Source organism: Lathyrus oleraceus, chromosome 6 (genome assembly GCF_024323335.1).
Source record: "Lathyrus oleraceus cultivar Zhongwan6 chromosome 6, CAAS_Psat_ZW6_1.0, whole genome shotgun sequence".
NCBI classification, from domain to species: Eukaryota; Viridiplantae; Streptophyta; class Magnoliopsida; order Fabales; family Fabaceae; genus Lathyrus; species Lathyrus oleraceus.
The window spans coordinates 118,053,621-118,069,166 of NC_066584.1; the positions used below are offsets into that span (position 1 = coordinate 118,053,621).

The following is a 15,546-nucleotide window of genomic DNA, read 5'->3' on the forward strand; positions in this document are numbered from 1 at the left end:
TTTAGGGTTGTCGCATTTTGGTCGCCCTTTTTGATGCCTGGATTCAAAGAAGGTAACACAAAACCAACTTTCTTCATTGAATGTTGGAGGTTAGGTGGATATCATTTGGGTTGAATTTCGTTGGACAGTTGGAAGTTCGGTTGAAATTTGTTATGATTCTATTCTGAATTCAGTTGAAATTTGGAAATTCGGTTAGGTGTTGGTTTTTACTAAAGTTCTATTAGTGAAGTGATTTAGAAAATGTTGTTAGATAGTGAATTATTCTTTTGTGCAGTTAGTGAAAATGTTGTTATGAATATTGTTAATTCTGTTAGATGTTGAATGTTGTTAGTTCAATTGATTATAATGCTTTTAATCGAAATTGATGGAAATATGTTATATTAGCTAATGTGAAGTGAAAAATCAGAATTGAAACGAACATTGTATTTCTTACCAATTCCTGTTATGGAACGAAAGGCGGCGCCGTCATAGCTTATTGGAGAACTGTTTTGGAGTTGTTATAAGTTTAGGATGGGATTACTTGATGTCTTGTTATTTGTTGGCTGCTGCAGCTTGGATTAATGTGAATATGCCTGGGACTGATACAGGTTATTGACCGTTGATGTTTGTGCAGGATCCTTTGGTTTGCACTTGCAGGTGTGATGCATAATTGGTTAATTACTGCAGAATTTTGGACATATTTGCTTCAGAAATGAATAGAAAGTTTGAAGGTTATTGGCTAGCTTGGGAATTTCGGCTTGGATGCGGCTACGAAGCGCATTGGATGGCAGAGCTGTTTTGGAATTCTTATGGAGTGTTATGGCCTTGATGATGTTGATTCGCCACTGTTAAAAAAATCATATGTAATTGATTGGGATATATAGAATGTATTGAAATGGTTGGGTAGTGACTATTGTAATTTGGTTAGATAATATGTAATTGAAAGTGAGTGAAAATTTGAATGGTTTATGTAATATGGTATGGAATCAAATTACAGGAAATTTGGGAAAAATGAAATTGAATGGACAAAGAGCTCCATGAATTTGAATGGTTTATGTAATATGGGTGAAATTATTTGTAACTTTGGAATTGAGTGGTGGTTTTGAACATGTGAATTGAAATGGTTTACGTATGTTTGTATGGTTAAGGTTGTAGTATACCATGACATGTGTTGAAATTTTGAAGGAAACCATTGAATTTGAAATGGAAACGAGGTGTATTTGAATAGATTAAATGAATGAATACACATTGGAATTGTTTGGAATTGAAATTGAATAGTTATGGAAAATTTCTATTGAGATTTGCATTATGATTGGAATTACTGGTTTGAACCAAAATTGGGAACTAACTGTGATTTGAAAAATTATTGGACATTATTGTTAAATATGAATTTAAACATGAATGTGGATTGATGAGTTAAGATTTGCAAATGAGTTAGGACTTGAAAATGAAATTGTAGTTCTTTCATGTATTGATACACTTGAATGCAATAATGGACTAAGGTTCCATGGATCTTAGATGCAAATGAACTTTAGGCCAAGTGCCAAATGAAAAAATAAAGAAAAAATTTCAGGACCAAAATCGGGGTATGATAGTTGCCCCTATTTAACCATCTTCCACCAGAGGAAAATGAAATGGAATTTTCATTGGATTGCAGTGGGGGATGGTTAAATACCATGGAGACCCATATTTTGATCCTGAAAAATGCAAATGCTATGATATGATATGCATGGATACAAGACTTTCTTTTTTTTGAAATTTTTATCTGCTAGGGATATGGTGAACCCTTAACAGGAGATGCTACTAGGAAGACCAACCTATGGGGAATGCTGATAGTCCACAGGGAGACAGACAAATGGTAAAAAACAAACTAGCTGGGGAAGACAAATCCTGCTGGAGAATCAGACACACACTGGGGAGTACTCAAAGTGAAATTTGATAAACGATACTTAGAATACAAGAGATTTCGGTAGTAAGTTCATATATGACTTACTAAACCCGAATAAGGAAAAAAAAATGCTACAACAGGTTCATATATGACCTGGCAATACTGGAATAAAGCACAACAACAGGTTCATGTATGACCTAACAATGCTGGGGAATATCAAGAAGTTCTGACAGCAGGTTCAGATATGACCTAACAAACTCAGAAAAATTCAAGAAGAGTGTATCAACAGGTTCATATATGACTTGGTAATACTGGAATGAAAGCTCAACAGCAGGTTCATATATGACCTGACAACACTGAAACAATCATAGAGAAAGACTCTTCAGAACAGGTTCATACATGACCTGACACTGGAATAAAGCTCAACAACAGGTTCATATATGACCTGAATAAAGCTCAACAACATGTTCATATATGACCTGACAATGGAATAAGGTTCAACAACAGGTTCATATATGACCTGAATAGCACTGAACAACAGGTTCATATATGACCTGATAATGGAATAAATTTCAACAACAAGTTCATATATGACCTGAATAACACTGAATAACAGGTTCATATATGACCTGATAATGGAATAAAGTTCAATAACAGGTTCATATATGACCTGAATAGCACTGAACAACAGGTTCATATATGACCTGATAATGGAATAAAGTTCAACAACAGGTTCATATATGACCTGAATAGCACTGAACAACAGGTTCATATATGACCTGATAATGGAATAAAGTTCAATAACAGGTTCATATATGACCTGAATAGCACTGAACAACAGGTTCATATATGACCTGACACTAGAATAAAGCTTAACAACAGGTTCATATATGACCTGAATAAAGCTCAACAACAATTGGACTCTTAACCGTAAGTAATGGATTATAACCAACTTTTTAACGGATTTTGCCAACAACAGTTGGACTTGAAAATGACTGCGAAAACCGGATGTTGGTTTAAGGGCACCAAATACAAACCAGAATTAGAGGTCAAAGGGCATAGGATCAACAACAAGACCTGGGTCAATGCAAAATGAGCACGAAGTACATTTCGGCTATGCATGATTTGAATGCATGATATATGAATGCTGACACTTGGCAGACTGGGAGTTTGTAGGGACTGTTTACAGAGATTCTGATTCCTCAACACCGATAACTCAAACCCGTACAATTAACAGGCGCATCCAGAGGAGAATCTATCATGATTGACAGTTATAAATAACCAAAGGTCCATCCTTCTAGAGGATTAATAAATTATACTCCATGGGGACTTTTGTTGGTGATCTAGGAATATTTATGCAACCTTAAGGCTCTCGGGGAAACAAATGATTTTCACATATACCAAAGTAATTTTGTTCTTTTCACTAAATTTCAAATTCTTTTTCAAGTTTCAAAATTTCATTATTAACAAATAAATGATACTTTGCATAACAAAGAAAAGCATAGACGAACACAACTAACAATGATTGGGAAAACTTGTATTTTATTCAAGAATGGTAGCACACAAATGGCGTAGCTCCATGGAATATTACAATTTGGAAAATGGCAATAAGGAAAGGTTTACGTTGAATTCAGTGACCACTAACATCCTTAACAGATATGATTCCCCCAAAACCTTGCTTCTAAAGGGAGTGACTGGATTAATCTTCCGCCTCAGATTCTTCGGTGTTAATCAGTAACAACTGATGCAGTTTATGCCTTGTGCCCCTAACTTTTGCCTGGATCGCCCTTTCGGGTTTTCAATCCACCGGGATACCCTTTTTTTTTGCCTAAATCACCCTTTCAGGTTTTCGATTTAGCAGGTTTTTATTAGGCATAGTATTTTTTAACTGCATCAGAGTTCACGGGGTGTGAGAGCTCTTCATCATCCATAGTTGTGATAATCAAGGCGCCTCCGGAGAAAGCTTTCTTCACAACATATGGGCCTTCATAATTGGGAGTCCACTTCCTACGTGAGTCCTTGTGTATTGGCAAGATCTTCTTAAGCACGAGGTCTCCTTCTCTGAATTCCCGAACACGTACTTTCTTGTCAAAAGCCCTTTTAAGCCGTTTCTGGTATAACTGTCCATGGCACAAAGAAGTCATTCGCTTCTCATCTATGAGGTTTAACTGATCAAATATTTTGAATCCATTCAGCCTCTTCTAGCTTGGTCTCCATCAAGATTCTCATTGAAGGTATCTCCACTTCAATTGGGAGAACTGTTTCCATCCCATATACCAAAGAGACCGGGGTTGCCCCTATTGAAGTGCGGACGGAAGTCCGGTATCCATGCAGTGCAAAGGGTAGCATTTCATGTCAATCCTTATAGGTTTTCACCATTTTCTGCAGGATTTTCTTGACGTTTTTATTAGCGGCTTCAACAGCGCCATTCATCTTTGAACGATATGGTGAAGAGTTATGGTGCTCAATCTTGAACCTCTCGCATAATTCTTTCATGGTCTTATTGTTCAGATTCGTCCCATTATCTGTAATGATCCGGTTTGGAATTCCATAACGGCAAATGATCTCTTTCTTGAGGAACCGTGCAACCACTTGTTTTGTCACATTAGTGTAAGAGGCAGCTTCTATCCATTTGGTAAAGTAATCAATGGCAACTAGGATGAAGCGGTGACCATTGGAAGCTTTAGGCCCGATGGCGCCAATCATGTCGATGCCCCCACATTGAGAAAGGCCAAGGTGACGCCAAAACATTTAGTAGGGTCGGAGGCGCGTGTACCTTGTCGGCATAGATTTGGCATTTATGACATTTTCTAGCATAATTGAAGCAGTCGGATTCCATGGTCAACCAGTAATAACCAGCTCTCAAAATCTTCTTGGCCATGGCATGCCCATTGGCGTGAGTTCCAAAGGATCCTTCATGAATCTCTTTGACCAACAGGTCCGTTTCACGTCCATCCACGCATCTGAGCAGAATCATGTCGTGATTTCTCTTGTACAACACACCATTGCTTAAAAAGAATTTAGATGCTAACTTCCTCAATGTTTTCTTGTCAAGGGTTGTTGCATCTGTTGGATATTCTTGATTTTGCAAAAAGCATTTGATGTCGTGAAACTAGGGCTTACCATCGGCTTCCTCTTCAACCGATTGGCAGTAGGCAGACTCAACTTTCCGCTCGATCTGAATGAGAGGTGCTTCATTATGGAATTTGACTTGGTACATTGAAGCCAACATAGCCAAAGCATCAGCAATTTGATTCTCAATTCTCGGGATATGATGGAAAGTGATTTCATCAAAGTATTTTATTAGTTCCATGACATAGGCACGATATGGGATCAACTTGGTATCACGGGTTTCCCATTCGCCCTTGACTTGGTATATCACCAAGGCTGAGTCCCCACATACTTCGAGGATTTTGATTCGTAGATCAATTGCTACTTCAATGCCTAGGATGCACGCCTCATATTCTGCTATATTGTTCGTGCAATCAAAACACAACCTTGCTGTGAAAGGAGTGTATCCACCATTCGGATTTAATAGAACAGCTCCTACGCCATGCCCCATGTAATTGGAGGAACCATCGAACATGAGCTTCCACCGAGATCCGGGTTCAGGTCCTTCATCAAGTCCTGGGATTTCACAATCTCTTACTACCATAATGTCTTCATCAGGGAAGTCAAACTTCAACGGCTGGTAATCTTCAACGGGCTGGTTTGCCAAGTAATCAGATAACACACTTCCTTTAATGGCTTTCTGAGATACATATTGGATATCATACTCAGATAGTAACATCTGCCAACGGGCGAGTCTTCCAGTCAAAGCAGGCTTTTCAAAGATATACTTTATTGGATCCATTTTTGAGATCAACAAAGTAGTGTGGCAAATCATGTATTGTCTTAGACGACGAGCGGCCCATGCTAAAGCACAACAAGTTTTCTCCAATAGTGAATATCGGGTTTCACAATCGGTAAATCTCTTACTTAGATAATAGATGGCATGCTCCTTTTGACCGGTTTCGTCATGTTGTCCCAGCACACATCCCATTGACTTTTCAAGCACAGTTAAGTACATAAAGAGTGGTTTCCCCTTTATAGGTGGAATTAGAATAGGGGGCTCTTGCAGGTATCGTCCGATTTTCTCAAAAGCCATTTGGCAGTCAGAGTTCCATTCAACTGCTTGATCTTTTCTCAGCAATTTGAATATAGGTTCGCACGTAGCAGTCATATGGGATATAAACCTAGAGATGTAGTTCAAACGTCCCAGGAATCCTCTAACTTCTTTCTCTGTATGTGGAGCAGGCATTTCTTGTATTGCCCTAACCTTATCTGGATCTACCTCAATTCCTCGTTGACTAACAATGAAACCAGGCAACTTTCCAGATCGGACACCGAAGACGCTCGAATAGCTTTTGCAAGTGGTCTATATGATCCTCTTCACTTTGGGATTTTGAAATCATATCATCCATATAAACTTCAATTTCCTTATGCATCATGTCATGGAAAAGAGTGACCATTGCTCTTTGGTAAGTTGCCCCAGCATTTTTGAGACCAAATGGCATTACCTTGTAGCAAAATGTTCCCCAAGGGGTGATGAATGTGGTCTTTTCCATGTCTTCCGGATCCATCTTAATTTGATTATAACCCGAGAATCCGTCCATGAAGGAGAAGACCGCGAACTTAGCAGTGTTGTCTACCAGAGTGTCAATATGTGGTAGGGGGAAGTCGTCCTTTGGACTAGCTTTGTTTAAATCCCTATAATCAACACACATCCTGACCTTGCCATCCTTTTTGGGTACTGGTACAATATTGGCTACCCATTGGGGGTACTTTGCAACTGCTAGAAAACCGGCCTCAAATTGACGTTTCACCTCATCACAAATCTTTAGAGCCATGTCGGGTCTTGCCCTTCGGAGCTTCTGCTTTACTGGCGGACAATCTGGCTATAGTGGTAGCTTGTGGACAACAATGTCAGTATCTAAACCTGGCATATCCTGATACGACCAAGCAAATACATCTACATACTCTTGTAGCAACTTTATTAATCTTTCTTTGATGCTTGCCCCAAGTGTAGTCCCAACTTTGACCTCTTCCTTGTCTTCCTCGATGCCAAGGTTGATTGTTTCCACTGGTTCTTGATGTGGCTGAAGGGCCTTTGACTCGTGCTCGAGCATCCTTTCTAATTCTTCAGGGAAATCACAATCTTCCTCACTCTCCTCCTCCGCTTGGTAGATGGGGAGTTCAAAATTATAGAAAGTAGTGGGGTCATCGAATTCAACTGGTTTATAAATTATTCTGCATGTTTTTTAATGATGGTTTTTTAGAAAAATGGAAATAAAAAGCAAAAGAAATAAAAATACTTTTGTAGTTGTTGAAAGGATTGCCATTTTAAGGAAAGAAAAACAAATAAATGAACGACAAGAATTTGAACAAAATGCTCTTTATTTGTCATAATGATTTTTGAAATTTAAAAGGGGCCCTACAAATGATCCATTAGCTTTGGGCAGAGCTAAGGATTTTCAAAAACACAAAGGAAAACACAATTACTTTGACACGGGAAAAACTTCTGGAATCTCAACCGCTTCCCAATTTGTTAGGGCTGCCTCACACCGGTATATCAGGTTTGATGTTTCTCCATTTTCAGTGTCATCTTCCACTGCACCAACTTGATCTCCATGGATAAATCCTGTGCTCAGAAATACTTCTTGTATGCTCCACAGACGGTCCTTTGCAGGGACTAGGGCTCCTCCATTAGCAGAAGGCTTGTACCCCAAACCAAAATGATCATTTTTCTCACTGACATTGATGACTTGCCCCTAACCTGCAGGGTCTCCACTTTCAACTACTGATCTTGCACTCTTCAAATAGGCGAACGACAAACTGGTTTTCTCAATAGGATCCTTAACCTCTTCAAGTGTGGCATTGGATATTTCAAGTGCTTGAAAAGAGGTTTCTAAGGCATCCTCATCAGCCTCAATATAACGGAAAGAGGAGAGTTGACTGATGATAAAATCTTCTTCACCCGAAACAATGACGAGCTTGTCATTGACAACAAACTTCATCTTTTGATGCAAAGTAGAAGTTACTGCCCCATCAGCATGTATCCATGGGCGTCCCAAAAGGTAGCTATAAGCGGGATTTATGTCCATGACTTTGAAATTGATGGGGAATACATGCGGTCCGATATGTATTGGTAGCTCTACCTCCCCAACTACTATCCTCCGAGACCCATCAAATGCTTTTACCACAGGTGCACTAGGTTTCAATTCCGAACCTTGGTAAGATAATTTAGCGAGTGCCCTCTTTGGTAGAACATTGAGGGATGATCCAGTGTCAACTAAAACTCTGGCCAGAGCATCTTCTTGGCACTTTATGGATACATGTAAAGCGCGGTTGTGATTCTTCCCCTCCTTGGGTAGCTCTTCATTACTGAAACTTAGAGTGTTGCAGGCTGTGATATTGGCGACCACCCCATCGAATTGGCCAACCGTTATATCTTGGGTAACATGAGCCTGAGCAAGCACTTTCAGTAGAGCCTCCCTATGAGCTTCGGAATTCAGAAGTAAAGACAAGATAGATATTTTTGATGGTGTTTGATGTAACTAATCAACTATCTTGTAGTCAGATTTCTTTATTATCCTTAGGAACTCACTTGCTTCATCTGCTTGCACAACCGACTGTGCCCCTCCATGTTCTGGGGTAGGATTTGCATTTGTAGCTTCCCTTGTTGGTTCTTGAGAGTTTACATTAATATTGGGAGTATAAATCCGACCGCTGCGGGTCATCCTGCTCGTCCCTGCGATGTTAGTGATGTCGGTGTCAACATTCTCCAAACCTTTCTTACTTTCAGCAGCTTTGGGTTTTTTATCCACCACTCCATCTACCACAGTTATATCATACTTCCAGGGTACCGCTTTGGTGCTTTCAAAAGGAAAGGGGGTAGGCATACAAACTACCACGGGTGATGGATGAACAACATCTTTTCTATGATAAGTTATCTCAAACGGTTCTGGTAAATTGAAAACGGGTTCAATGACTGAAACCTCCTCGTTTGTTGTAGGACCACAAATTTGTAAAACACCTTGATCCATCAAGTTCTGAATGTCATTTCGTACCACTTTACATCCCCTTGGATGAATGACACATTCTTCACAATTGTCGTGGCGTGTATTAATCAAACTAGCTCCCACCAATCTTGCATGAAATGCTATCAACGGGGTCTTAACATCTTCCACGTTTTTGATTATACAAACATCAGAAACATCCTCGATGGCATTAACATCACCATGTGCCGGCAGAGGGTTACTTTTTACGTTGGGTCCGATATCTTGAAATGAAAGAATCTTCTTCTCAACCAGGTCTCGCACAATATGCTTCAAAGCATAACATCCCTCTAAATCATGTCCAGGGGCACCCCCATGGAAAGGACAATGGGCATCTGGATTGTACCATGGAGGTAAAGGATTTGGTGGAGGACCCAAAGGTCTGGGAGTCACCAACCCTTTTCGTAGTAACGATGGGTACAATTCAGTGTATGTCATAGGGATTGAAGCAAACGGAAGTCTACCTCTTTGTACCCTATTTTGATTTGGAGGATTTTGTGGACGAGGAGCCTGTGCCCTTGGCTGTTGATAAGCAGGTGGCGCGAGCGCTTGCTGGTATACTGGTGCTTGTTGAATAGGTTGATAGACAGGAGCTTGTGACTGGTTGAAATTTGGTGTGACTGCTGCCACATACGGTTGTTGAACATACTGCATTGGATAAGTTGGTTGTTGCTGAGAAAATTGATGTTGCTTCTTCCATGAATGACTCCTTCGTTGACTGGTTGACACTACATTTGTTTCACCCTCTTTCTTTCTTTGAAAACCTCCGGGAAACGTTTTGGCATTATTACCAAATGTTTCAGAGGTGGTTATCATTTTTCCATTCTTTAATCCAAGCTCGACCTTTATGCCCACAGTGACCAGGTCAGAGAAGCTTGCAGATACACTACTCACCATTCTCTCATAGAACATAGGTTTGACTGTATCCATGAACCAATCTGCTAACTCCTTCTCAGCAAGGGGTGGTTCGACTTGCGAGGCCACTTCCCTCCATCGTTGTGCATATTCCTTAAAAGACTCATTATCTTTCTGGGACATGCTGAGCAATTGCCTCCTATCTGGGGCCATATCCATGTTATACTTATAATGTTGGATGAAAGCATCAGATAGGTCTTGGAAACAACGAATCCTACTTTGATCAAGGCTTAAGTACCACTTAGAGGGAGCCCCCCTCAAGCTGTCTTGGAAGCAATGTATCATAAGTTTATCATCCTCCACGTGCGCAGCCATTTTTTGATAGTACATAATAAGGTGACTTTTAGGACACGAGTGGCCCTCATACCTATCGAAATCTAGGGTCTTGAACTTTGCAGGAATCACAAGACCTGACACTAAGCACATCTCCTTAGCAGTAGCACCAAAAACTTGGTCACCTTCCATAACCCTTAACCTTTTCTCAAGAATCTGGAAATTCTCCTTCATCCCTCTTATGTCTTCCTGCCTTTCATCATCTTCGTCTGAAAAGTCCGGAGCATGTTGTTGATCCTCAAAATAAGGTTGCACATGTGCACGTACGAGAGGTGGTGCGAACGTGTGGACCACTGGATGATTTTCATTGATGGTTGGTAGAGGAGCCATCTGCTGAGTGGATTGTGCAAAACCAGGGGCACCTTCAACTGGAGGTGTGAAACCAGGAGGTAAACCATAGGCTGGCCAAGTGGTTGGTACTGTCCTTGCAGGTTGGGGTTCAATCGTGGGACCGACGATTTCTGAAACGACTGTCGTTTGGGAGTCTAACTTTTCCCTGATGAACTGTAGTATCTCCATGACTTGACCCATGTTTCCTCGTAGGTCTTCGAGTTCTGAGCTTACTCGCTCCAATTCTTGTTCTTAATCTTCCATTCTTTGACGAGCGCTGGCTCTGGTGTTGTAATGGTGTTGAGGACTCGGTGTGGAACTGAAGAAAACACAAAAATGAGTTTTTTGTTTGAAGAATGACATGAGTGCATGTTATGGGTGCATTTTGTGCAAAGCTCTTAGTTATCTTTATTATTTATTCCAGCAATGTTAGAATATAAGAACAACATGTAATAATTGAGACCCAAAATGACAACTTCCATTAATTAAAATCAAATTCGAATACAAAAGGATTCAACTTCAAGTACACATGATTTGAATACAAAAAGATTTAAACACCAACTATTCAAATTCAAGTACAAGTAAACTTAAGTTCTGTCTCAGCTCTTATGATCGTAGCCAGATCTGTGGTGAGCTCATTCATCATTTTCTTGATAAACTTGACGAAATTGAAAACTTGAGGAGATGTGTTTTCTGGACACATACACCAATCCGCTTCCTGGAGTTTTTCTGGGAGTTCCAACATATTGAGGTTAACAAACCTAGCTAAGTTGCGGAATTTGCCATTCCATTCAACATAGAGCTCTTTGAGTTTCTGGATGACCTTTTGATCTTCCTCTAAGGTTGCTCTAGCCTCTCTATACAACCTTTTCCAGTACACACAATCATTCTTTAGGAGTAAGTAGGTTGCATCACCTTCTTGGCTCTCCAAAACTGCAAACCTCCTAGTAGCTTCTTCCAACTGGTACCTGAGATGGTGACAGTTTCTTTCAGCTTCTTCCTTTTGGAGTACCTCGCGAGATAACTTTTCCTCGCATTTCTTCAGAGCGTCCCTCAATTCACGGATCTGTGCCTTAAAGTCGAGCTTAATTTTTTTTTTATCCATAAGAGATTTATCCAACATTCTTCCTAGCTCACAAATCCTATACTCAGCTTTCTTGAGCTCTTCCTTCCTAGTTCGGATCACTGATGTGGAACCTATAAGGATATGATCAAGATCATCTTTCTGGTCTTCCAATAGCCTGGCTCTCTTGTTACTATCCTCAAGTTCTTGGGCTTTTCCCTTACGTTCCTCTTTCAAATTCTGAATTTCCAAGATAACTCGGTTCATCTGAATCCGTAATTCAGTATTCTCCAATTCGAGCTCCTTAACCTTAGTAGCGAGTTTCTTCATGTCCTCAGGGAGTATGGGCTTGGGCTCAGGAGTTTTAGGAAAAGCTGAAGCCTTTAAGATAAATGGAAAACGAATTTCCTTAACTCTTTCTTTCACCCATTGAGTGTAAGGTTCTTTGGCGAGAATGTTTCTTTTTCCAAACTCTTTACCCTTCCTTACAACCTTTAACCAAGCCTTTCGTACTGCTCTTACATCAGGATTGCTTGCTTGGATGTCAGAGAGCACAAATGGCTGTAAGTCCTTTGCGTCAGGAGGACCATCCATGGAGTAACCGTGTTGCATTCGAGATAACATAGGGTTATAATTGATGCAACCCTTGGTACCCAACAACGGTACATTATGAAACTCCCCACAGCTGACTATAATGTCTGGGGTTTCCCGCTCTCGGATATACCATCTGATGGAACTTGCGGTGAGAGAAGCTAATTTTTTAGGAGACTTAAGTTCTTTTGCCACAAAAGGACCTTCTTCAGGCATGTGTTGCATGAACCAAGTGTAAAGCAAAGGAGCACAACACAACAAAGTTCCACCCCTCTTTTCATGTCGAGCGTGAAGGGCATGGTAAATGTCAGCTAAGAGAAATGGTACTGGATTGCCAGAGAGAAAGACTTCTATGGCTACTTGATCCACAAATTTGTCAACATTTGGGAAGAGCACAATCCCATGGATCAATAAAGCCAACACAGCATAGAATGCATTCCAATTTCCACTTTTCTTGAACTTTAGAGCTAAATCTTCCAAAAACATCGCGGCAAAACCTTCGCAACCCCCTTTTTCAGCCCAATTGTCTCGAACAATCGGGACATTGATACTTAGGGCTGAAGCTATCTTCTTTGGGCCCATATCTTCTTCGAGCTTTGGAAATGGATTAAAATCTTTCAATTTGAGACCCACGATTCTCTCAACTTCTTCCAAAGTAGGAGCTAGCTGGAAATCAGCAAATGTGAAACAGCGTAGAGGTGGATCATAATATTGTGCCAAAGAGCCGATAATTCCATAGTCAACTTTCTTAGTTAGAAGGCTCAAAATTTTCCCATAGTTTTTTCCGAACTCATCACGTCTGCTGAGAGTCAAATCAGAGATCAAACCCTTCAGACTATCCAACTTAGGTTCCTTGTACTTAAGCGTGAAAGTGTGTCTCCTTGAAGTTGGCATTTTCAAGTTCTCAATTCCTGAAACAAATAAGAGACAACTAAGAGCTTGCTTTTTATGATGTTGATGCAATGTATGAATGTGATGCATTTTTTTTGTATAGGTTCAATAGGCTTAAGGCATGGATAAGTCTGATTGCTTTATATATAACAAGGTTCTCACCAGGTATGATTTAAGGTTTTTAAAAAAGTTCCTAGAGTCATGGATCCATTAGACTGTTTGCTACCTGCGGCAACTTACTTGTCGGGCATCAACTCCATCTAAAGAATCTACTCTAAGTGAGGTTCTCGCATCGATCTAACGAGAAATTCATCTCGCAGACCCACACTACGCAACCATCTTTCCTAGTTGGACAAAGAACTAAGGTTCTACAAATGGTTCTCAGAGTCATGGATCCTAAAGAAAATATCGAAGCTTACGACAACTTACTTGCCGAGCGACAACATCCTCTCAAGAATCTACTCTAATTAAGGTTCTCGTACCGACCCAACGAGAAATACATCTCGCGGACCCGCACTACTCAACCTCGTCCTATCTTATGTTTTTACTCGAGACTCGGGTAAAAAGTCTTTCCCACAAGGTTTGCAATCAGAGTATCCAAGTACCAAACCATAATCGAACCAATACAACAGGTTCATATCAATATGACATTAGAGATAGTAAAAACAATAAAGAAAAGCCACATAGGTAAACAAACAAAGGCACACAAACGACCTAACTAGGCTTGACTCACTTAAGGATTGAGTCCCCAGCAGAGTCGCCATCTGTCGCACCTCGAAAAAAAGGGGATACGACTTTAAAGCGAAGCACGATCGCACGCTCGCAATGATGGACTGAACAGCGTCGCCACCGAACTTTATTTATTCTTAAAAAGGAAAGGGGAAATATCGATAAAACCTCTAAAAGACAGGATAAGATATGGTCATCGCAACCAATATCAGGGTTCGGGAGTCGATTACCCAAGGGGAAGGTATTAGCACCCCTCACGTCTGTTGTGCTAAATGGGAACCATTAGGTTAGTTATGTGCGTTAGTGTTAGTTCAAATGTTAGGCTTTTCGAATTATTAGGTGGGAAAGAAAGAAAGGATGAGAAGAGAATGTTTTTGGATTTTTGACGAAGGACTAAACCTAAGTTTTTTATTAGTGGGCCTGACAAGATTTAAAAATCCTGCTCCTACGTATCTCAAAAGAGAAATCAAGGCTTACGTAGTTCTGGGTAGAAAAATGTTTGTTTGTTGGTCGATTTTAGCGAAAGCTATATTGTATTAGTCGACAAAAATATTGTTTTACCCAAAACAGATGAGGAGTGGACGCATACCACACATCGAACGGATTTATAAATCTACATTCGGAAAAGCGTCACTTATCTCGACTCAACAATCGTGGCCGAAACATTGTTTTGCATCACCTTAAGACAATATATCTTTCATTTATGAAAAAGGTTTTTTGATTAATCGCACGACGGCGAAAAAGAGTTTGATTGGTTGGATGTATTTTGAGTAATGGCGAGAACTTGGATGAGCGAGATATCCATCTCGAATCCTAGCCTCAGGAGTGCACGGTATACACCATGTTCCATTTCCATCTTTATTGACAAAAGTGTTTAATAAAGATTAAGTATTTTTCCGGTTTAATTGAGAAAGGATTTGAAGAAACCGCATTGACAATTTTAGTCGATGACGAGAGCTAAGATAGGCAAGGCATCCACCTTGAATCTTAATCTCAGGAGTGCACGGTATACACCATGTTCCATTTCCATCTTTATTGAAAAAGTATTAAGGTAGGAATCAAGTGTTTTCGAGTTTGAAAGACGAGTACTTAGGACTTGCAAGCTCTTACAGCTTGAGTCTAACACTCGGGACTACGTCTGGACATTCCACCCAGGCAGTCTGTTTCTTTTCAATATTGCTAAGAAAATTATTCGAATATTTACGAATGTTTTGGAGGGAAGACGAATATTTATGGCTTGCAGGCTCTTACAGCTTGAGCCTAATATTCGGGATTATGATTGGATATTCCATCCAGGATAATCTTTTTCTTCATATTTTATTTAGAAAAAGATTTGAATATTGGAGTGTGGAAGAGAAGACGAATATTTACGGCTAGCAAGCTCTTATAGCTTGAGCCTAATATTTGGGATTATAACTGGATATTCCATCCAGGATAATCTTTTTCTTCATATTTTATTTAGAATTTTTTTTTGAATATTGGAGTGTGGAAGAGAAGACGAATATTTACGGCTTGCAACCCCTTACAGCTTGAGCCTAATATTCGGGATTATAACTGGATATTCCATCCAGGATAATCTTTTTCTTCACATTTTATTTAGAAAAAGATTTGAATAGTGGAGTGTTAACGGAAGAAAGGCTTGAAATTGTATTTGAAGGTGATGAGGAAATGAAATTGAATGTTGAAACTATGGAAAGTTAGTGAAATTTAAACCGAAAATTTAGTGGATT

The 15,546-nt window shown here is 39.9% G+C and overlaps 1 protein-coding gene across 1 annotated transcript; it reads right to left on the reverse strand.

The window, feature by feature from the left end:
- Window positions 1-11,113: 11,113 nt before the first annotated feature.
- LOC127094337 (uncharacterized) lies at window positions 11,114-13,090 on the reverse strand. Its single transcript, XM_051033179.1, has 2 exons — window positions 12,161-13,090; window positions 11,114-11,986 (listed from the first exon to the last, which is right to left on the reverse strand). Exons 1-2 carry the CDS (start codon window positions 13,088-13,090, stop codon window positions 11,114-11,116), a joined length of 1,803 nt encoding a protein of 600 aa, XP_050889136.1.
- Window positions 13,091-15,546: the final 2,456 nt, after the last annotated feature.